General features: G+C 31.7%; 1 protein-coding gene across 1 annotated transcript; it reads left to right on the top strand.

Moving 5' to 3' along the window:
* Positions 1-40: 40 nt before the first annotated feature.
* LOC144852591 (WD repeat-containing and planar cell polarity effector protein fritz homolog) lies at positions 41-24,112 on the top strand. Its single transcript, XM_078710489.1, has 25 exons — positions 41-173; positions 513-557; positions 966-1,007; positions 1,246-1,316; positions 1,684-1,743; positions 1,946-2,066; positions 2,904-3,040; positions 3,293-3,370; positions 3,717-3,817; positions 4,023-4,085; positions 4,287-4,386; positions 4,500-4,536; positions 4,804-4,874; positions 5,097-5,147; positions 7,073-7,144; positions 7,279-7,370; positions 7,816-7,914; positions 8,290-8,510; positions 8,984-9,107; positions 11,179-11,242; positions 14,661-14,763; positions 15,034-15,109; positions 16,591-16,701; positions 17,344-17,453; positions 22,618-24,112. Exons 1-25 carry the CDS (start codon positions 113-115, stop codon positions 22,725-22,727), a joined length of 2,220 nt encoding a protein of 739 aa, XP_078566615.1. The 5' UTR covers positions 41-112; the 3' UTR covers positions 22,728-24,112.
* The last annotated feature ends 110 nt before the right edge of the window (positions 24,113-24,222 follow it).

Here is a 24,222-nt window from a genome sequence, read left to right as displayed (position 1 = left end):
AGGAAACTTCGGAAAACAACTTTCTCTCGTCGCTTTCGCACACGCATCTTTTGCGAGCTGCTCTTGCTAAAAGTATTCTTTTTTACTTAAAAATGAAAATATCTGTTTTGCAATGGCAGGTATATTGGTTGAACTGTATGTATGGTCTATGAAGAACTCGGTTGTTATTCGAGGTGTGTTCAGATATGGTTGTAAACTTAGCCTTATTAATATTAGCTCATTTACTAGAGAGGGCTAGGCCTAGTACTAGGCCTAGGCCTAGGCCTTTTTTGTTTTTTCTTCTAGCTAGAGCCTAAGGGTCCTACTGTCTGTAAGGAAGCATAGGCCACCTACTACAACTAGGCTATAGCTAGCTAGAGGTATATATTCCAGGCCTAGCCTAGGCTTACTACTGGCTATAACTAGCTAGTCTAATTTATAATATAGTCGATGTCGATAACCTATTCACATTTTAAGGGAAACAAATTTTAAAAACAGTCTTCCTCCCTTGACAAGTAACTTTTTTTCTGCAGACAAAGATGTAAGCTGCCATAGCTATCATGACAAAGGAGGAATCAGTGAGTATCTTTGTGGGTTTGCGCTATGTTATAAGTTATATAATGTCATTGCATTCATTTTTCCCGTTTTATTGATCATTTGAATTGGGTCATCAGAATTGTTCTTTTGTATTAATACAATCATTGATGTAATTTGTCCTACATCTGCTAATGGATTAGATACTGATTACAAAATGTGTCTTAATCATTAGTTACCATGGAAACTCGTTTACCTAAAATATTAAATAATTGTTTTTGCTATCAATGTATATTTAACAATATTGTGTGGTATTACTACGTGATGATTAGAGAAAAAAATGATTAGATTTTTCCATTTTAATAGTGTTATATCCATTTGATATATTGCTTATGCATATTCATTATTAAAATATTATTGCATATGCATATTCTTTATTATTTCTTTGACAGCCTCGCAAGGTTACAGTGAGCAGAAAATGCAATACACAGAAAGTAAGAAATTGATATTTTTGTCAAGTCAGGTATCTCAGTATATTACTATGAGATGAGTGCTCACCAAACTATATCCTATCTATTATTTATGACACAAATCAACATACAATATTTTTTTTTAAATAGAGCATAAAGATTTACACACAAAGAAAACATATTTTATTTTACCTATACTATACAGTATTAGAAATAAAATTTCTCCACTATTGATGCATATTTTTCATTTTTATTATAAAAGGTCGAGGTTTAATTTGGACACCGAAAAACAGACGACCTGAAAAGCTGCGTGAAACTATAAAAGATGCAGAGGTAAAGTTATCAAAAAAATGAAAATAATAAATTATTTTTTGAATGCTAAGAGCAACAGTTTTGTAAATTCAGATACTCCTCCAAAAATCCTAAAGCTCTGTCTACACTATCAAACTTTATGTGACAAAAAAATGTGATGTGCCCATATATGGACATGATGTCATATCACTACATATTTGGGAATATCACTACCATATTTGGGCACATCACACTTTCACTACCATATTTGGGCACATCACACTTTCACTACCATATTTGGGCACATCACAACTTTAATTTTATCAAACTAGTGTGATAGTGTAGACAGAACTTTAGAATGAATTCCTTATTAAAACAATAAGTGAATACTAACTTATTACATTTTCAGGACTTCCTTTCAAACAACGAATGCATTACAACAAGATGGAGATCAAGAAGACAGCTTCAGGTATTTGATAACATATAGTAAAACCTACATTTATTCAATAGTGCACACTATTGCACGCCATGTGACCCACAAAAGGAATTTATGCAGGTGTTATATAATGACTGATAATCTTATGCCTAGAAAAGTCTGATTTTTAGAATCAATTTTACATATTAGGAAAACATTTCTTGTTTTCAAATACTCTGTTTCTTGTTTTTCTTAGGTACTTCTCAAAAACTGTGTGCTTATTACCTTCCAAGTGTCATCTCATTCTGGTGACGTGGAGCGAATCCTGGTTGACAAAACGCTCCAAGGAAAATTGTGCAGTGACACTATTAGTCATGGTAAATTAACAGTAATGTTATTATATTAGTGTACTACAGGGACTCAAATATCCGACTTGCGTAATTCCTGCTGCTAAAATATTCAAATTTTGTAAGAAATCATCTCACAATTAGAAAGAGATCTTTTCTAATCTTATAGCCTACTACCACCAGATTTAGCTTGGTGGTTAATGTGCTTGTCTTCCAATCCCAAGTTCCAGGGTTCAATCCTGACCTAGTGCCAGGGTTGTAACTCACGACTCTTTCATTTCCACTCCCTAAGCCTCAAATGAGACTTAGTTTATAAGCATGATCATTTTAAATAATAGTTTATCAATTCTGTAATTGTCAAGTGTGATAATAACTCATACTATTGAGGTTATCATCCAGTAACCTTTAGTTACTCCTCTGACAGTTACACATATCATATGGTACCATGTGGCCTAGAAAAAAGCCCCAGACAAAGTTAACGGTAATTTTGTCTCAATTTTTGATGAAAAAGGCTAACTTATCAAACTACTTGGAATATTGTTGGCCAATCAGAAGTCATGGTGGGTTTTTTAAATAGTTCAGATGATATGTTTTAAGTTTAGTTTTGGTAGGAAGGTGAACAGACACAGGCCAGCAAGAGGGCCTGTTCATTAAAGAAATATACTTTTACTTTAACTTTACTGCAATTTTGATGTTCATCTTTGTCTGATAACTATATTAAACCGCTCAGACGTTTCTCCTATCTGACTACATAAGTAAACCGCTCGGACTCATGCGAAGCCCGTAACATCAAGTTTCTTGCTTTTGGATGTGTATAAAAAAAAATGTAATTTAAGAAGAGAAATAAAATGTAATATTTTTTTACAGCGTACATAACGGATGGATACATTGCAGTTACGTTTCCTGATAAAGCAAAACTAGGTCTCGTCTACTTGAACAAAAAACCACCTACTGGAAATGAACCCAACAAAAAAATGGAAAAGCTTTCTAGTTTTGATCCTAAGGTATGTTAGATAAAATGATAAAAAATAAAAATAATATGCTGATGCTGTCCTATTAAACCACTATTTGTTTGATTGAATTTTAAGCTCTGTCTACTACTTCATGTGACAACAAAATGTGATGTGCCCAAATATGGACATAATGATGTCATATCACTACCATATTTAAGCATATCACTATCATATTTGGGCACATCACACATAAAGTTTGATAGTCTAGACAGAGCTTTACACTTGCATCAATTTTTATTTTAGATTTCGTACATTGATCTTCCTGGAACAAAGGCTAGGAAACCTGAACGAAATTTGACAGTTAATGTTAATCAAGAATGGGTAAATTACTTTTTTTTTGTCACATAATAGCTAACAAATCTAATTCATGTTTCAATTGTTATGTAACAGACAGACTAACAGACAACCACTGTTCTGCTATAAAACATATTCTATATTAGAAATTATTTTAAATAATTGAGGATCTTAACATGGAGCTATAAAATTATATATAAAATTTTATAGCTCCATGATCTTAATATCAAAATCATGCTGGAACTTCAATCCTGGAAAATCATGTAACATCTTTCCCAATGTCACAATAATTTGTTCATGTTGGTTTTTTAAATTTAATTTTTTTTCTCTTCCTATAAATAATATTGATATAAAATTTTTTACTTTTGGTCAGATTGTTGTGTGGTGGTCAATAAGTGGTGAAGAAGCAATGCCCTGGACACCAGCGTCCAACGAGAGGGATAAAGCCAACATTGTCATGTACAGTGTTTATGGGTAAATAGCTCCCTCTATATTATTGGAATAAGTGTTGAATTGATATAGAGTTATTTATTATATGTTTAGCTTTTCTTCAACATGACAATGGGATAGTCTGACAACAGTAAATGTTAAAGTAATAATGGATTACAGCTTTTAATGATAATATAAAAATGTGTGTACTTCAATTTTTTGAGGAAATTGTTTTTTTGTTTGTATTTAGAGGGAAATTAGAAGAGTTGAGTTACATAGCTACAGAGTGTGACCCAGTCAATGTTGCTTTTAGGTGAGTGATAGTACCTCATTTTAACACGGTGAAACAAAGAAAATCATGTACTGGTCCAGCTAAAATCATTTTGTTCTAAGGTTATAACTTGCCAAGATGTGTTTATGGCACAAAAACATACCTGTTTTTTTATACCAAGATTTAATATTAACAGATCAGTTTTATATTTAACATATGTTCACGCCCTCATAATTATTTCAGTCGTAGTCAGCCTCGTCATATCCACAGCTTGGAAGTCTCGTCTCAATCCAGCGATGACATCAGCATCGACACATGCATCTATGAATGTTCCAAGTCAAAGGTCAAATTACTTTTTATTTGTTGTAACTGTAATTCTTAATTTAATATGTAAAAATAAATTGTTATATATTACTAATGGTTTATGAATGAAAATCAATATTTGTCTGTTTGCAGATTCAACGGGCTACTGTAACTACAATACCATTAAAAGGTGAGTACCATATTTATTTTAATAAATGCCCCGTTTCTTCAAAGGGAGGGGGTTCACCTATTTTTCGGCGGTGTAAAATGGTTACATACTGTATATACTCAAAATAAAACTTTAATATGAAAAAGTACAATTAAATATCAAGAAATGATAAAATACAAATTGTATCAAAATGCTTTGTTATTTGTAGATCATCTGCAGTAAATGAATCTACTTTTATTCCAGGAAAAACAAATGCATTTTATTAAATAAACAATATTTTGTTTTCAGCTTCTGTCACAGCTTTTGGAAGAAATCATACAGATGATAAGTTAGTGCTGGGCTGTGAAGATGGACGTCTCGTAAGTAATCATTCAGTTAATAATAATAATGCAGATTTCTAGAGCGCATTTCGCCACCAAAGGTGCTCAAGGGGCTTAAAACATTTTTTTTTATAATAACTGTACTACAAGATCCTCTCTCTGTACTAAAAAACTGTTATTGTTCAAACATAATAACCTATACCAAACAAAATCATTTTACATTTTTGAATATTTCTACTTTAGAATTTATTTCTTTTTTAGGTTTTATATGATGACCACAAACGCCTGACTCAGTTTGTGCAATCGGCCCTGGTAAGTATGGTTTATCTCTCTAACCACACTTATAAAAGTTTGGAAACTATTTGTACAAATTAAGGTGTAAACAGGAATTTGTAAAATATAAAATAAACTTGTATTTACCAGACACTATTAACGGTAAACTTTTAAAAACAGCAGCCCCTATTATATCTTCTCATCTAACTTTTATTTTCAACCTATCCCTGAACTCTGGTATATTTCCATCTCTTTGGAAACACTCTAAAGTTACACCTGTTTTTAAATCTGGCAAAAAAAACCTACTAAACAATTATCGACCAATCTCTATTCTCCCTATATCTTCTAAAATTATTGAAAAAGCTGTCTCTTCACAACTGTATTCTTACCTTAATGAAAATAATCTTATTTGCTCTTCTCAATCTGGTTTCAGACCTAAACATTCTACGCTTACTGCACTTACTAGTACCTATGACAACTGGCTTAATGCAACTAACCAAAGAAAACTCACTGGCTCCATCTTCATAGATCTTAGAAAAGCCTTTGACTCAGTTAATCATAACATTCTTCTCTCCAAACTTCCCCACTATGGTCTTTCTTCTCTTGCTTCTACCTGGTTTAAATCTTACTTAACATCACGTAGTCAGCAAGTGCTATATGGCAACACACTCTCCAACACTTGTTCTGTTTATGCGGGAGTCCCGCAAGGCTCCATTCTTGGACCTCTCTTATTCTCCTTATATATTAATCTTCCCTCTGCTCTTTCTAATCTAGATAGTAACATACACACTGACATGTATGCCGATGACACTATTATATATTTCAGTAACACATCTTTACCCCTCATCGAGCAAAAACTAAATATGACTCTTACTCACCTTTCTTTGTGGCTCAATGCTAACAAACTTTCACTTAATGTCCAAAAAACTAAATCTATGTTAATTGGTTCCTCACACAAACTAAAAACAACTACTAATAGCATAAATCTCAACATTGAAAATACTCCTATCAGCTCAGTCACATCTTACAAACACCTTGGAATTATAATTGATAACACTCTTACATGGAAATCGCACACTTCTGCTTTATGTAAAAAACTAAACTCAGCTAACTTCCTTCTTGCTCGCACCTCTAAATTTGTCAACCAGTCGACATGTCTTCTCCTCTATAATGCTTTATTTCTTTCCCGCTTTGATTACTGCTGGTCAGTCTGGGGTTCTAACTCTAATACTAACCTCTCTAGTAAACTACAAAAAATCCAAAACAGAGCCCTACGCATTATTCTCAAACTTAATCCTATGTCACACCTCTCTGATGATCACTTTAGACTAGCCCATACCATTCCTCTTCAGAAAAGACTCCACTACCAACTTGGTTGTCTTGCTTTCAAAACCCTAAATCTTCTTGCTCCTCAAGGCTTATGCCATCTCCTCACTAAAATTACGGCCAATGGGAGAATGCCCACATGTCAAATCTCAAAAGGAAATCTTCACATTTCTAAACCTACTCTTGAAATGTTCAAACTCTCTTTCAGTTACCAGGCCCCTCATTTCTACAATGATCTTCCTCTATCTATCTGCAATTCCTTATCCTTTTCCTCTTTCAAAACTAGACTTATGACTTTTCTCAAAACTATGTAATCCTTTTCCAGATTTTAATTGTAAAATAGTAGATCTAAATTTGTATTTATATATATATATATTTTATATTTTGCTTTATTTAACATTTCAGTTATTTTCTATTTTTCAAATTTTCTTATTTTTTTTAGTCTTATGTAATTAATTTTATTTTTTTCTTTTACTTTTCTGTTCTTGTTGTTTTTTGTATATTGTATCTGTTCTGAGAGTCCCAAATGATCAGCAAATGGATGGATCACCCTTATTAAATATGGTTAAAATAAAAAATAAATAAATAAAATAAATAAAAAATAGAATATCTTATTTTCTTTTGTGTTTTTTTCCCAGATGCCTAGTATGGTACAATGGCATCCTGGTGGTAGTGTGTTGTTTGTGGCAGGATCAGGAGCTGAAATACAGGTATTACAATAGGCTATATTGTACTGGGCTATTTTTTAGCAGATGCTTAGCAGATCTAACTTCTCAAATAAAGAATACAATGGTATAAATTGGTCTTATTATTATTAATTTGGTTTAATCAATGTCTCTTTTAGGTGTTTGATATGGCTCTGAACCCGCTAACGATACTTTCAGTAGGTGAGGATCCAAAACCTGCTCAGCTTTTAAATTTAGCTGCGTTCTTTAGGTAAGCCTATATTTTGTTATAGCATTTGTTGTTGTAGCATCAGAGGTAACAAAAAATAGAAGGGAGACCTCAGTAAAGCTCTGTCTATCAAACTTTATGTGGTGACAAAATGTGATGTGCCCATATATGGACATGATGATGTCATATCACTACCATATTTAGGCACATCACATTTTTTTTGCCAAACTAGTTTGATAGTGTAGACAGAGCTTTAGACCAACTACCTGACTATCTGTTATATTACAGATCTACCCATAGAAAAGTCTAAAAAAAATCGAAAGCATATTTATTTTCAAAAAAGGTATTGCGGCAATTGTGCGTATCTTTATACCCTACAGAAATAAAAAGTACAATATGTAATTATTTAAGTAATCTTGTCAGTAATAATACTTGTTATTACTTTGAATTAAAATGTAATAGTTTAAAATGTACTTAAACTTGATAGAATGTCTGTGACAGTAAACACAATGGAATGGAGTAAGCCAAGCAATACACAAGACTACATTGTAGATGCACATGATATATTAATGCTGTTATTTGACAGGTAAAATGTCTTCATCTCAAACAAACAGAACAGAACCACTTAAAGATGTATTGTCCCCTGAAAAAACTAATTTTTTTTACATTTTGTTGTTGAATATGCCATTTTAATGTCACATAATAGTTCACTTTGACCACCAAAAATTGGATCGAAAGAAATTATTTACCTTGAAAAAACTGTAATCTAAAGCAAAAAATTGGCAATGGGTTTTTGGATGAATTTAACCATTTATTTTGTCATTTTATTAGTGAAAACATAACTTTAACTACATAACTTTGTTAAAACTACAACATGGCCTATTCAAAGACTGATTTTATTAATCTTAATTTTTCATATTTTTTGGGTGACAATACATCTTTAATTCATTTATTTCTACAGAGGTCCAGTTTGTATGTTACAACTTCACCTTGGGGTCAAAAGTCGCGGTAGACTCGGTCCAAAAGAGCTGATGCAGCATTACCTGGACCATAAACAGATTGATGAAGCTGTGAATCTTCTGAATTCACTCAACTGGAACACCGAGTCAGCAAGCTGTTTCTCTTGCATCACGAAAGTTGTCAACTATTTGCTCCGACTTCCTTTGAATGCGCAAAGAGAAGGTAAGAACTGATGCACACTTCTACAGCTATGTCTACACTATTAAACTTTATGTGACAAAAAAATGTGATGTGCCCATATAGGGACATGATGATGTCATATCACTACCATATTTGAGCATACCACTACCATATTTGGGCACATCATACTTTCAAAACTAGTTTGATAGCGTAGGCAAAGCTTAAGGTCCAATTTCTCCAGATTGTTTTGGATACAATTTAAATTTACCGTCTAGACTCTACTAAAGGTAGAAAATGTGCCCAGCATACTTCATTGCTGATGCCAGATATTTTGAATAGCACCCTCTATATTTGGTTGTATTTTTTTTAAATATAGCACCCTCCATAATTTGGTAATTATTTTGTATAAAGTTTTCCGATAATTCATTTTTTAAGCTAGGACCTCTAAAGATTCATTGTCTTCAGTCAACAGCTCGTATTACATAATCATAATCGATAATTTACAATGTTTGTAGGTGCTTTGGAGTCGTGTCTCGGCAGCTTCTATGCTCCAGTGCGTCCTATTTCCGAGGTCATTGTCATCGAGTACAGAGACCAAATAAGTCGTCTAGCAAGACGGTTTTTTCATCAGTTATTAAGGTACATAATTAGTTACAACTTTAATCGATAAACCTATTATCACCTCTATTTTCTTGACATCAGACACTAACCTAAGTACCACCGTCATTCCCACTAAAACAGTTAATGAGATAAAAATGCAATTTGTTTACCTTCATAAACAAATAATTCTTAAGCTCTGTCTACACTTTCAAACTTTATGTTAAATAAATTACTTCGTTTTGTTCATAAATAAATCTCAAGACTATTTGGTTACCAATACATTTATTGTGCAATTACTATTGTAGCCAATTACTAAAGGTGAAGAGACTTTAAATTCAATGGATATGCCTATATAAAGAGACATTAATGAATATTCATAGGTTATTCTCTATATGTGACAAAAAAATATGATGTGCCTATACATGGACATGATGATGTCATATTACTACCATATTTGAGCATATCATTACCATATTTGAGCATACCACTACCGTATTTGGACACATAACAGTTTTTCGTCAAACTAGTTTGATAGTGTAGACAGAGCTTTAGAGTTGTTTGTTTATGAAGGTAAAAGACTTCTTCTCACAGTAACATTAGCAAAGTGTAAAGTGAGAGCATTATAATATTTTACTTTACTCGCCAACTGGTGAAATATGTCATCATTCAAGGTCGAAAACCTTTATGTATACTGTTGAGTTATGTTGATGATTATTTTACTGTGTATTTATGATGGATGGTGTTATATTTTGCAAGTGGCCTGTGACAATTATAACTATATAAATCAAAACATGTTCGTCGTCTTGTCTCCTTTGAAGTACTTTTAAAAAAAAGCTCCCCCATTCTTGCCGTTTGCTCTTAAAAACATCTCTCACTACAACAATGTAATAAACACAGCTATCAATAAATATACAAGAGCAGTTTTGTTGAGGTCGTTCACCCATCATATCTGGGCCTCTGTCTGGATGTCATTATTTGAAGTATCTATAAAAGATTTTTAAAATAAATATTCTCAAATTCTTTATTTGTCATGACTTCCCATTAGTGACCATATATATCTTTAATTGGATGGCATGTAGCTGCAAGATTCTATTGTGATTGTAATGTATGATTCATTTATTCATAAAACAAAAGTATTAAAACATGCTGAATTGCGTTTATATTAAATTAAAAATATGTATAAAATTCGTTAAAATTACTTAAAAAAATTACTGCTATAGGTCATAAAAAACAAATTACATAATGAAGAAACAGTAAAACTACATTAAAAGGCAAAATTATAAATGATTCATTTAAAAGTCTAGTCAAATTTGGAACAGGACTGCAAAAATGGCGGTATCACATTGAGTTTCCAACAAATGTGTGCCTATGTCTAGTATTATAAGGAGAAGGGTTGTAAGATAAAGCATGTAGTCTAGAAGAATATCAACTGAGGCTTTTGGCAAATAAGGTACAAAGCGCAGTTCAACGTATTCTGTTCTGGAGGAACTAACTCATAGTGTGTAGGTGTAGTTTTAATTGGGGAAGGAGAAAGTTAAGAAGCTTGGTCAACCCATCAATCACTCAGACCCATAGACAGCGTGTAGAATGAAAGATCGGCCATCTTTAGTCACTTTGAATCAGCTTGTATTTGTGTAGTTTTAATTAGAGAAGGGGAAGTTTAAACAGGTTTGACAACTCCTACTCACTCAATATGACTGAGGTAGATATGTACATCCATAATCTGCAAGGTGCCTTCCTTCAAATCTCGAATTCTTGGTTCAAGTCCTATCTTATGACCCTTTGACAGGCAACACTATCATACTTAAAAATGCCTACATCAACTGTAAATAGTGAATGCTAGAATTGACAGCACTGGCTACTTAGAGAGAAGCATGTAGTTGAAAAGTGTAATATCTAAGTCCACAGCGCCATGAGCAATGATCGTTGAGATGGGCTATTCAAATGGACATTTGACCAATTACTCAACTTCCTGACTCAAAGCTACTCCACAGTACAAATGGACATTATTATTAATTGTACTGGTGACATCAATGGTTTTGTATTAGTTAAATAGAAATAAAATGCAAAATATCACATTAAAATGAAAGGTCTTTGTTTTCATTTTCAGGTATAAACGTTTTGATAAAGCGTTTCTCCTTGCTGTAGACATGCATGCCAGGGACTTGTTTATGGTAGGTTTATTTGTCTTTTTTTTTTCTTGAGTTTTCCATTCTGTCATACTTATTAACGCCAAACATGTAGTTGAACATACTGTTAGATAAAACAACTCCAATCTGGTTGATGTTGCATGTGAAAAGGTCTGTCTACACTATCAAACATTATGTGACAACAAAATGAGATGTGGCCATATATGGACATGATGATGTCATATTAGTACTATACCATATTTGAGCATATCACTACCATATTTGGGCACAACACACTTATTTTTTCAAACTAGTTTTATAGTGTAGACAGAACTTTATACTAAGGAAAATTGTTGTAAAGGTTTTATACTATAGTTGATACATTTTAGTGTAAAATTATTTAATATTATTTATATAACATTTTGTATTGGTCACCAAAATGATTACATTGCAATCTGTGAACTCTGAATGAACTTTCCTCCTTGCACATGCTGTGTGGGTTACGTTTAGCAGTAAGTGAGTGGGGAAAACTAATGTAAGCATCTTCCCACTACACCTGTTTCAAACTACATTAATCACATTTTATTATTTAAAGGTGTGTTTTGTGCCATTTTAGTTTATTCTTAAATTACTTTCAGTGAACAGATAAAACGATAGAATAATGTATAAACATAATTTATCAATAATCAGCTACAGTTTGCTTCTTGGTATTTTCTTTGTATTTGTGCTATAAAATAAATGACTCGACCTTAAGCTCTGTCTACACTATCAATTAAATGATAATCTAAAGCTCTGTCTACACTATCAATTAAATGATAATCTAAAGCTCTGTCTACACTATCAAACTTTATGTGACAAAAAAATGTGATGTGTATCATATATATGGACACGATAATGTCATATCCCTACCATATTTGAGCATATCACTACCATATTTGGGTACATCACACTTTTTGTCACATAAAGTTTGATAGTGTAGACAGAGCTTTAGAACAGTTTGTATTGGCAACATACAGATTTCTATCACATTCACTGAGTCGCTGGCATTCATTATTCTACTTTATAATTTTTCTATTTTTTTTCAATTTATGTCTGAGCTCTTTACACACTACAATATTAATCATCTCTTCCTTCTTTCTATTACTACCCCCTCTGATGTGTTGGACATTAACAATCATTTACCATAAACCATTACAGTTACTGTTAGATTAAAAATTGTTCATTGCACTATTCCTTTATTTGTCAATACCCCCTCTGGGTTTTTTTTGGACATTAACAATCATTACTGTCAACCATTACAATTACTGTTAGATTAAAAATTGTGCATTGCACTATTCCTTTATTTGTCAACACCCCCCTCTGATTTTCTGCTGACTGCCTAAACATGCCAAGGATCTGTCAACGTTGATCACATGATTGAGTTGTCGCAGACTTTGTAACGGAAAAATCCCGTACCGTCAATTGCCAATCAATTACTAATAGGAAATAGAAAATCTGTAAATGCTTTTGCCGCAACCAATCAGACGAAAGGTCTTCAAAATTATGGAAGTCCTAATCATTCGAAATTCAAAATTACGTTAGATAGATATTTTATGATTGATAGATAAAATAACGATTATTGTCACGTTTGATTGACATGATGTCATGGCTGTGTGTTTGATTCAGTAATATATATATTATTTCATAATTTTACCCATCTTGCAATCCCTCTTTTGTTAATTATATTTGACACTATGTTTGGCTGGTTTTAATACTTTTGTGATTCAGCCGCCACAAAAGTATTTCCCTACCTTTTTTGAATAGTGTATTGTTACCTCCTTCCTGCACATTTTCCTGTTGTGTACATGCGACCATAGGCTTAACATCTTATCTGAAGGATGAGACAATTAAATAAACTTAAAAGAACCAACCAAAACATCACTGACGAATTTAGGGCATTTGTACATACATGAGTCCCAACAATGCTATAGTATAAAGCTCTGTCTACACTATCATCAAACTAGTTTGACAAAAAAAGTGTGATGTGCCCAGATATGGTAGTGATACACCCAAATACGGTAGTGATATGACATCATCATGTCAATATATATGGGAACATCACATTTCTTTGTCACATAAATTCTCAATATAATACAGTATTAGATAATCTCTCATTTGTTATATAAAAAATATTATTGATAAAAAAAGTAAACTAGATTAATGGGAAGATTATGAAAAAAGATTTAATTTATAAGAAAATAAAGCATATTTGATGTTTCAAAACATGTCCCATTACTTTATCAACTGACAATGACCTTACCTTGCACCCTATGTATCTTGTATCTGTTTACAATAATCCTTACAGGCAGCTCATTGTTTATTTATAGACACAGTTTGTCATTTTTAGTAAAACAACATGAAATAGGCACACGTTTCTAACATGGGTAGCTAAGGTTGTCCAGTACCAATGTCATATATAATTTGTCAGAAATCTCTTTGTCACAACTGGCAGTTCAATAAACTCCCTAAAAGATGATTAAGTCTTATCTATGTATACCTTTATATTCTATTTTTTGGTAAATAATGTTGAAGAATCAATTGTTGTCGGAGTTTGAAAAAAAACCTAAAGCTCTGTCTACACTGTCAAACTTTATGTGACAAAAAAATGTGATGTGCCCATGTAGATGGGCACGATGATGTTATATCACTACCATATTTGTGCACATCATACTTTTTTTTGTCAAACTAGTTTGATAGTTAGACAGAGCTTTAAATTAAATGGTGACATGAAGTGCTGAATTTAAACTGATGTCGTATCTTGTGCATTATAATTTAATACATTTATGGGGGCCTAGGCCAGCTATCCATCTCCATACCAATGTTATCACAATGATGTACTGTAGACATAATGTAACACGCTAAATTTATTACTATTACTAGAAGAATTTGTTATTTGCTAAACCTGTTTTAAGGTGATCACTACTGTATATCATTCACAAAATACTTAGTATTAGTAATCTTGAGTTTATGAATGTTCTTAACCTAGATTACAGGTAGTAAGTTATGTTATATAACTCAGCTGTTTTCTCCATAAAGCACTGCTAATTATGTATGGGATTTGTCAGCTGTTAGTGCTGGGAATGTTTCCATTTTTGTGTGCAAATTTGAATAAAATGATAAATTAGAGCTTGGTTACCACTTGGACGTAATGCAACGACGCATGCGCAGCGCAAGTGAGTTTACCGATTAAACAAAAGTTTAGTACTGGACCAACCGCATTGTGATTGGCTAGATTACTTGCGACATGCTTACATAGAAGTGGGATACAATCTTAACCAAAAATAATGTACAATACATTGATTATGTGTTTTTAAAATTTCATTCAGTGTTTTACTTTTTAACACCTTTTATTTCTGTTAAATTTTGTCTTTTTTAATTAATCTTAATTAAGAAAAATATTTGTCAATGTTTGTTTATTTTTCAGGATATATATTACTTAGCATTAGATTTAAATGAACACGCCTTGGCAACAGTCGCTAAGCAGAAAGCAGACGATATCGAAAAAGAAATGCCAAATTCAGATACAGGTAATCATTAAGCTCTGTCTACACTATCAAACTTTATTTGACAAAAAAAAAATGTGATGTGCCCATGTATGGAAATGATGATGTCATATCACTACCATATTTGGGTCCATCAACCTTTTTTTGTCAAACTAGTTTGATAGTACAGTATAGACAGAGCATTAGAGCTGTCTTTTAACATTTCTAAACGACTATTAGTTGTGTTATTTTGAATATAACTTTGTTTATATTAGTCTTAAAAAATATTCAATTTATCATTCTTTGTTTTTTTAGAAAACTTTGATTCTGCAAGTGAATCATACAGCAGCGGGAATGAGTTCCAAAATGAAAGTAACCAACAAGAATTACGGTAAATAATATATTTACATAACATAACTTAAAGATGTATTGTCCCACAAAAACATGAAAAAGGAAGATTAATAAAATCAGACTTTAAATAGGCCATTTTGCAGTTTTAATAAAGTTATTCACTTCTGTAAAAGAACACCCCAAACAATAATTATTTCACTTATAAAAAGACAAAAGAAATGGTTGATTTTACCAAAAAAACTATTATCTGACAGACTAAGTATTTTTTGCTTTAAATAACATTTTTTCAGGTAAATAAATTTTTTTTTCAATCCAATTTTTGGTCAAAGTTAATAACTATTACGTGACATTAAAATGGCATATTCAACAAAAAATTTGAAAAAAATATTTTTTCAGGGGGACAATACATCGTTAACATAACTTTCCTAATTTTAATATTATAAGGTGGATACTTTTAAAGATGTAAGTTCACCTCTTTTGTCCCTCCTTGCTTGTATTTGTGAATTAAAAAATACTTTTAGGCCTAGCCAATAAAGTACTGTTTTAAAAGAATATCATATGACTCCTATGTTGTACATGCCCCATAACCAAATATTACATATTTTTATTCGCATACCAAACCCTAATTCCTTCCCTGTTCTATTGCCAAATTAAACATAAAAAAGTCAACGTTCAAATCAATTACGAACACTTAACACCGTTTTCACACCAGTGCTCTACACAATTCAACCCACAAAATCATCACCCGCATCCATATATAAACATAAGTGTTAATATTGTAATTAATACGTTCGTATTCATTACATATCATATAATACTTAAGTTATCTTTAAACGCTGACAGACCACCCGAGTAGAAGATTTTTGTGTGTGACTGACGGAAAATAAGGTTGTATGAGTTCTTCCCCTACTTGATATCTTCATCAGCCAAGGCTAGAGAGTGTTTATTGTAATCTATTGGAATGTTATTTTCTCCCCAGTGTCATAAATTTTATCTGAGGTATTAAATGTTGCCTTTGGGGTGTTATTTTATACTTTAATGTTATTCATCATTTTGGTTATCCCTTATAAATATGAAAATACATAAAACATAAACTATTAATAGAATCATCATAAAACTTGAGGTAACCCATAATTGAACCCAAACCAATGAGAATAATACATAAATAATAGTTGTAATGGGAAAAACAAATATGAAATAAATATTTTATGTAACTTGTATTTCTTTCTGGCACTCTCAATTTAGCGATTTTGCAAAAATAAAAAGCACAACAATTAATGATGTGCAAAAATTTGTTTTTCAGTTTAATTAATTTTTTGTTAAGTAATTAAACAATTATGTGACAAAAAAATGTGATGTGCCCATATATGGACATGATGATGTCTACTATATTTAAGCATATCACTACCATATTTGGTTTTGATAGTGTAGACAGAGAATTAGTTTTACTACAAGATTTTTCTGCATTTTCTGCAAATTCTGCATTAAAATAAAATAATTATTGTAATTTGTTTATTTCAGAACTAGTGGTACAGCTAAAACAGCAATGCAAGAACTTAAACAGAAACAACAGACAAAGAATACACAGTGGAGAAAAACAGAGGAGGAAATAGACGAAACTTACCAACGAACGTATGTGCACAATTACACATTCATAATTTATCATAATCTCTTGTATTCAATTCTTTTTACATGAACGAAAACTAAATTTTTGACTCCATATTTGGCAATTTTAATCAGCAGATAGAGTTCTATTAATATTATTCTAAATTTATAGTTTTTTGGTTATAAAGTGGAATTTTTTTTGTATTAAAATTATTATTTAAAGTCAAAAGGTTTTTTTGGGGATTTTATACGAATCAGTTTGTATTAATTACTGCATGAAATGTAATAATTACTGCATGAAATCATAATAATAGCTGACTCTTCCAAATTCCAACTCTGAAAAATAATTTGGGCTAGACTATGTTTGTCCAGTTTTTAAGATTTTTATGATAGTTATTTTATTTTATGAAACATATTTTTAACAAGGAGCCTATTGGCATTACAATCTATGCTTTCATTTAGGCTCTTCCACTTTATTTAAGTTATTAGTAAAGTGGAATAAAATGAAAGGTAATTGTAACTGTGTAATTATTTTAATATTGATTTTTATTGCTGTTTTTATTGTGTTTTGTTTATATTTATATGAGGCATCCTGTTGGCTCCTTGCTGTTGGATGTGTATAAATAATTAAAATAAAAATTATGATATTTTATTTATTTATTTCAACAGTGCGGACCCCGATGACATTGTTATTGATGCTTCCCGCGGACTTGCCGGGATTCCTGAAAGTGTTTATTCCAAGGTGTTGATGGATAATCCATTTGGATGGGATAAGACAGGTAAGTAATCCACACAAATCCATCTTAATCTCCAGATATTTGATCCTAATACTTTTAAGATTATAAACAAATAAATGTTATGATGATGTCGTGTTATGAACAAAGCAAAATGTTTGTTTTAATATTATTTCTCGAACATGTTTTGCGAGTGGATAAAATTGAATAAAAATTGCTGGATGTAAGCGATTTAGCCGAGAATTTAAGCAATAATTTTTAAATCCTGTTTCTTATTTTCCTTGTTTGTCGGCCTTCGCCGATTGCGTTGGTATGTTGTGCTAATGTGGGAACGGGTATGGGAAGAATTACGAGATTGCACGATTCATACCGTACTTTACTGTCTGCATAGTTTTATTGACGGCTTTTAATTCAAACAAATGCGACAGAACATTTGTATGTGTGTGGGAAAATGAAATCTATTTCCTGACCTGTGTCCAAAATGGGTGGGGCTACAACAGTTGACTCAAAGTCTATGGCGGTCAATCAAATAACTATTATTTTGCGCTGCAGGTAAAAGTTGCATAGCTCTAACCGGTTAAATGATGTTCCAACAACTATTTGCTGTTTTAACTGTTATTTTAAGAATACCATTTAACAGGTTATTTGAAATGTATCCTGCTTCTGCCCCAAAAAAGATTAATTAAAATAAAGGTAATTTATTCATACAGTATTAATCAGTTATTTGTTAGTCGCAGCAGAAACAAGGCCCTTCATCTAACTACTTAATATCATAAACAAGTATTTTAAGAGCTGATAAATGAATACATCAATTGCATGTTCTCATCAAATAAAAGATAGGTCCTAGGCCAGACAGTTTCATTTATTGATTGATAAAGAGGCATTCTCAGGCCTACTTGATGGCCACTCATGGTGGCTAGGGTAATGACTTGTAATTGGTGATGTTAGATCAACAAATCACATGTCTAGCCACCTGTGACAATCATGAAACTTAACATTCTTCATTAGTACATCATGTGTCTTATGCTTAATCAAACTAATGTATCTTCTTCATTTATTTGGACTGTGTTCACATGCACTAGTGTTAAGCGTGCATATGGACAAATTTAAACTGATTCAAATCATATATAAGTTAAAACTGAGGACTTGTGTGATTGTTAACTCCTCTTAAGGGTCTTTCACACGGTTCCGATCCTGCAGTGGCAAATAAAATCAAACATCAATGTTTCGTTTTCATGCGGCTACGTGTTTTAACATTAGACCACACACGTTTGAACATAGAGTATTGTTAAACCATAAACTAATCAGTTTGAATGTACCGCTGATATAACTCTGTTAAGTTTCAGAGTTTTATCCGGCTTAACATTATACAATACCGTTTACACAGAGTAAGTTAAACCATAAGCTTGGTTCCCTCTAGCGACGCCATGCAAGTACATAACGCAACATAAGTGATTTGATCAATCACAATCGATGGATTATTCGAACAGTGGCTTATCATTTGTCAACTCGCTTGCGTTGTTCGTACAACCTTGCGTTCCGTCTGTAATGGAACCACGCTTTAGAGAAAAGATCATGGAAGCATAGCTTTAGTGTGTTATTCTCTTTGTTAAAATTTATCAAAATGCAAAAAGAGTTAGAACAATTTTAATATTACTACCAGCTTCTGTTATTAATCATACCCACATATTGCACTGTTACATCTTATATCAATCATGATTTTGTCAAATAAAACTTGAATGATGTATTCCAGTCACATGCCCTTTGACCTGGCCTGTCACCACCTCTAAATCATAACTAATGAATCATTATGGATCCATATTGAATGTTTTCCATTTTGTAAGTATTTTGTGTCTAATATGAAAAATTTTAAAAAAGCAAAAAAAATGTACTTAAGGTTTGCATGGCAAATATTTATTTTGTGAAATCAAATACAGGTATTCTGTATATTAATCAAGTTTTAATGTTTATATTTCGAGTGTCAATTGGTTGGCAGTGGTAAATTAATATAATACACAAATTAATATAGAATCTATAATTGTTTTTATTAATACGATTTATATGAAAATTATATCTTCTACCTATCTACCTTTACCCTTCAATATATTAAAATTATTTTTTTACTTAAATCCAATTGTTTAGTCCTTTAGATCGAAACATAATCTGTCATAAGTATTTCGCCCTTGATCATATCTCTGTCGAGAGCCCCTAACCGTCCTAGTAAAGCAGCCTAGCTTTTACCGCCTGCTTTTCTAGTGAGTTCAACCACGTGCACTTGTTACTTTGAAATTCCGGAACTCCTTTCGGACTCTTTGTTCTGTATATTAATGCTTTCTTTAAGTGTTTAAGATATTTTGTCTGTTAGCAGATTAACTATTTTGATTGAATTAACACTTAAGTTGTTCAATTGAATGTGTTTTTGTGCATTATAAATAATGTGACAAATGTTTTAAAACAAAAACTGTTGGTTATAGGGTGAGATGATTAATCATGTAGCCCTACTATTAGTAGGGAGAACAAGGTGACTCCTCTGGGGACAAACAACAAGGTCAAAGTTGGCATTCTGTTGTTACTCTTCTTAACAAACATGCTCTTAAAGTTAAAATTATCTTCACACTATACTATATATATATCCAGGGGGCCTGGATATAGAATTGAGGAACTTAGGGGGTGAGGTTATACTCGTATTCCATTAACAAAGTCCTGTGTCCGTATTTAACCTAAATCAGAACTGCACTTATTGGATTATACACTGTAATATATGGTACTCAATCAATTTTCAATAAATTATAGAGAAATTAAAGAAATAATTACATCACTTAATGATTACCTGACTGCATTTTAAAGCTGGAATATTTAAAAAAAAAATTAAGATTGGTTAAAAATAATAATTTAAACATATCCTTCAACTGATATAGTGCATGAATGTTCATATAACCTACATTAGTTACCTATATTTCAATACTGTGACATATTTGGGTGAGATACCAAATAAAAAGGTGCAATTACCCAGTGGTAAAATTAAAGATACGTTTGGGAAATCCAGAAGTGCATTGTACTCCTCACAGACATATTATACTTGCATCATTTAGACAGAAGGACAGTGTTATTGTTTGTTGTTTTATCGTCCTAGATTGCCACAACAACCATAAATCCATAGCCGTTCTACAAACGTTATTTTTAGTAGATTCAGCGGGGTTTTATAGGTTGCCAGAATATACTCGTCATACTATTGTGATCCGTTGAAAGGTATAAAATTCATGATCAATTTGCGTAACCTACTTTGATCGGTGTTAACTGGTGGCGCCAGACATTCCGTCGAGATTTCCCCTTCCCTTGAGTTGAGGATGAAATTTTAACATCTGTATGATTTCACTTATCTAGTGTGTTCTACCAGCTGTGTTATTTTAACACAATAAATAGGTCTTCTATTTCTTCTGTCTTCTGAATCTGTCTGTTCACAGAAATGTATGATTTTGCATTTCAAAATGTACTTTCAAAGTACTATGTCTGTATTTATAAATTTGTAAGCACCCGGAACATGCATAAATTTAGTCAGTCGTTCGCGGAACGCCACCAGATAACAATTTTAATTTGTGCGCGAAAGAAGTTGATTTTTATAGAATTCTGATAAAATCCTGTTTTTTTTATATCTGTGAAGTCAATACACAGTCCCAACAAACCGGTGTTTTCCCAGGAACTTAAAGTTTAAAAGTACCCTACATATATTGTCCCCTTGAAAAATAATTTTTTTGTTGAAAAGTCATTTTAATGTCACATAATAGTTGACCAAAAACTTTATTAAAGCTGCAAAATGGACTATTCAAAGTCTGATTTTATTAATCTTCATTTTTCATGTTTTTCATCTTTAATAGTTTGTTATTCTATATAACAAAAGATGATGAAATATTTTTACAAGATAAAAGTTCAATTCAAAATTCATCAATAAAACAGATTCTATATTAAAGATGTATTGTCCCTTGACAAAAAAAAAATGAAAAAAAAAATATTCTAAATTTAAATTGGCCATATCAAAGTAATATTAAAGTTATTCACTTTAAGTCGAAAATTCAAACCAAAAACAACAAGTTTACGTAATTAACAGGTAAATTAATTTGATTACATTTCGTCTGGAAAATCGTCGCGAGCGAAAGTAAACAAAGATTTCAAACCATGAGTATGCATTATGCATGATGCTAATTAGGATTGTTTACAACTCGTCACGGTTGAGAAGGTGTTTTCACACAGATTGTGAGGAAGTTTTATGATTATGCATACAGAGTAGCCAAACAAGTGCATTGCATTATGAGATATGTTTTGAGCGAAAACTTTTACTGGAAGTCAAAGTTATTTTTTTAACAAAAAAACGTCTGTATTTCAGTTAAATTTTTTTTTTTTCGACTAATTTTTGGTGAAAGTTAATAACTATTATGATACTTCAAAATGACCGACTTTTTTTCGAAATATTTTTTTACAATTTTTTTGGAATTAGTCAAAGGGACAATACATCTTTAATGGTTGAAAAAATTAGAAAGTAGAAAGCTACAAGCGAGACATTTAATTAACAGTGAACTACCAAAAGGTATCAGTGGGGAGCCGTCCAATAGAGAGTTAAACTTTTTAAGAAAACTGCGATACAATATCAACCCAACTAAAGGCCATCTAAACACATCAGTAATTAGTTATGAAATACAAGAATAAGTTAATAGTTCATAAATTATTATGCTAAGTTAAGTTTAGACCACAACATGGGGTTGACGGTGTGCCAATTCGGTACTAGCTTGAGGGCTTGATTGGACCTGCACACACTCCGACACCAATGATAAATAAAAGAAAGCAGCATGGGGTGTATAGACAGTCACACTCCTTCATGGGGTCCACCAACCACAAGTAAAAGCTAAATAACTTGCAGCATTGAGCTTATCGGATAATTATCTCACTGAAGACCAGGTGTGGTTATGAACAGATTTTACAAGAACTAGTTTCTGAATGTTTTACGGCAATTTAAAGAGTTATTTGATCTCGGTTAATGATTAGAATTTCAAAGAATTTAGCAAAACAGCTGACGGCTTATGTTTTAATGTTACAGACGTTTCCTGCTCTCATATTCACCATTTTAAATATAAATATTTTTATTTTATTAATTTTAATATAAAGAAATTAGCTCTTTCAATACAATTTAGTATTTATTTGTTATTTAAAATTTCAGATTCAACAGGTGATAGCACAGGTGCGGAGGAAACGGCTGAAAAACAAGAAGAAAAATCAGAAGATACTACATCAGCTAGGTTGCATGTTGTACACTTTGGAATGGTGTGAGGAGGAGAGAGAAATAGTATGTATTTTACACATGTTGAATAGTATGAAACGCTAAGGAGAGAAGAGGATTTTGTATGAAACGCTGAGGAGGGAATGTGTTTAGCCACGTCAAAAGTGGTTAGTAAGTATGATGGGATAGCATACTGGCCTTGCCTTGGACTGGTGGACATGTGGATGATGTCCGTGATGACCATCCATTATAAATCATTATCATCATCTTATCATAAATCATTATCATCATCTTATCATAAATCATTATCATCATCTTATCATAAATCATTATCATCATCTTATCATAAATCATTATCATCATCTTATCATAAATCATTATCATCATCTTATCATAAATCATTATCATCATCTTATCATTAAAGATGTATTGTCCCTTTGTCAAATTCCAAAAAAATAAAAAATTAAAGATTTCGAAAAAAAGTGGCTCATTTTGAAGTATCATAATAGTTATTAACTTTCACCAAAAATTAGTTGAAAAAAAAATCATTTAACTGAAATACAGACGTTTTTTGGTTCAAAAAATAACTTTGACTTCCAGTCAAAGTTTTCAATCAAAACATACCTCATAATGCAACGCACTTATTTGGCTACTCTGTATGCATACTCATAAAACTTCCTCGCGATCTGTGTGAAAACACCTTCTCAACCGTGAAGAGTTGTAAACAATCCTAATTAGCATCATGCATAATGTATACTCGTGGTTTGAAATCTTTGTTTACTTTCACTCGCGACGATTTTCCAGACGAAATGTAATTAATTAATTTAGCTTTTAATTACGTAAAATTGTTGTTTTTGACTCAAATTTTCGACTTAAAGTGAATAACTTTAATATTACTTTGATATGGCCAATTTAAATTTAGAATATTTTGACCTTCATTTTTTTGTGTTTCAAGGGACAATACATCTTTAATCATTATCATCATCTTATCAATAATCATTATCTTATCAACATAATCATTATCATCATCTTATCATAAATCATTATCATCATCTTATCATAAATCATTATCATCATCTTATCATATAAAATCATTATCATCATCTTATCATAAATCATTATCGTCATCTTGTCATAATTATTATCATTCTCTTCATCATTCATAAAAAAAATCACTTCTAATTTAAAATACTTTAAGAAAAGTAACAAACAAATCTGTATTTCTGTTTTTTATTGGATTCTATTACAGACTTGTACTGTAGTTGTAAAAAATAAAATAATTATGATTATGCAGGCCCAGTGTGGACATCACGCTATCCTGCTATATTTGGACAAGTACTATTATTTTTATATATTCTGTGTTCACACTATTGTAAATAATTCTGTATTTATTGTAATAGGCCTATACTTTGTAATAAAGTCTTTTCCTATTCTATTTTATTTTACTGATTTTAACTGATGTATGTGATAAACTTTGGCAACCATATGACTAATTATCATCGTATATCGTTGCCGTGAAGTTTCACTGATGTTGTCTCAACCTAG

The sequence above is a fragment of the Antedon bifida genome, chromosome 9 (genome assembly GCF_963402885.1).
Source record: "Antedon bifida chromosome 9, ecAntBifi1.1, whole genome shotgun sequence".
In the NCBI taxonomy this organism is placed as follows: domain Eukaryota; kingdom Metazoa; phylum Echinodermata; class Crinoidea; order Comatulida; family Antedonidae; genus Antedon; species Antedon bifida.
The sequence above is the reverse complement of the archived record's forward strand: the minus strand, read 5'-3'. Positions and strand labels throughout refer to the sequence as shown.

Coding starts and splice junctions, on each gene's coding strand:
- LOC144852591 (XM_078710489.1), top strand. CDS start 113: ATGGCAGGTATATTGGTTGAACTGTATGTATGGTCTATGAAGAACTCG. Junction 3,818..4,022: donor GTCATGTACAGTGTTTATGG/GTAAATAGCTCC, acceptor GTTTGTATTTAG/AGGGAAATTAGAAGAGTTGA. Junction 5,148..7,072: donor AGTTTGTGCAATCGGCCCTG/GTAAGTATGGTT, acceptor TTTTTTTCCCAG/ATGCCTAGTATGGTACAATG.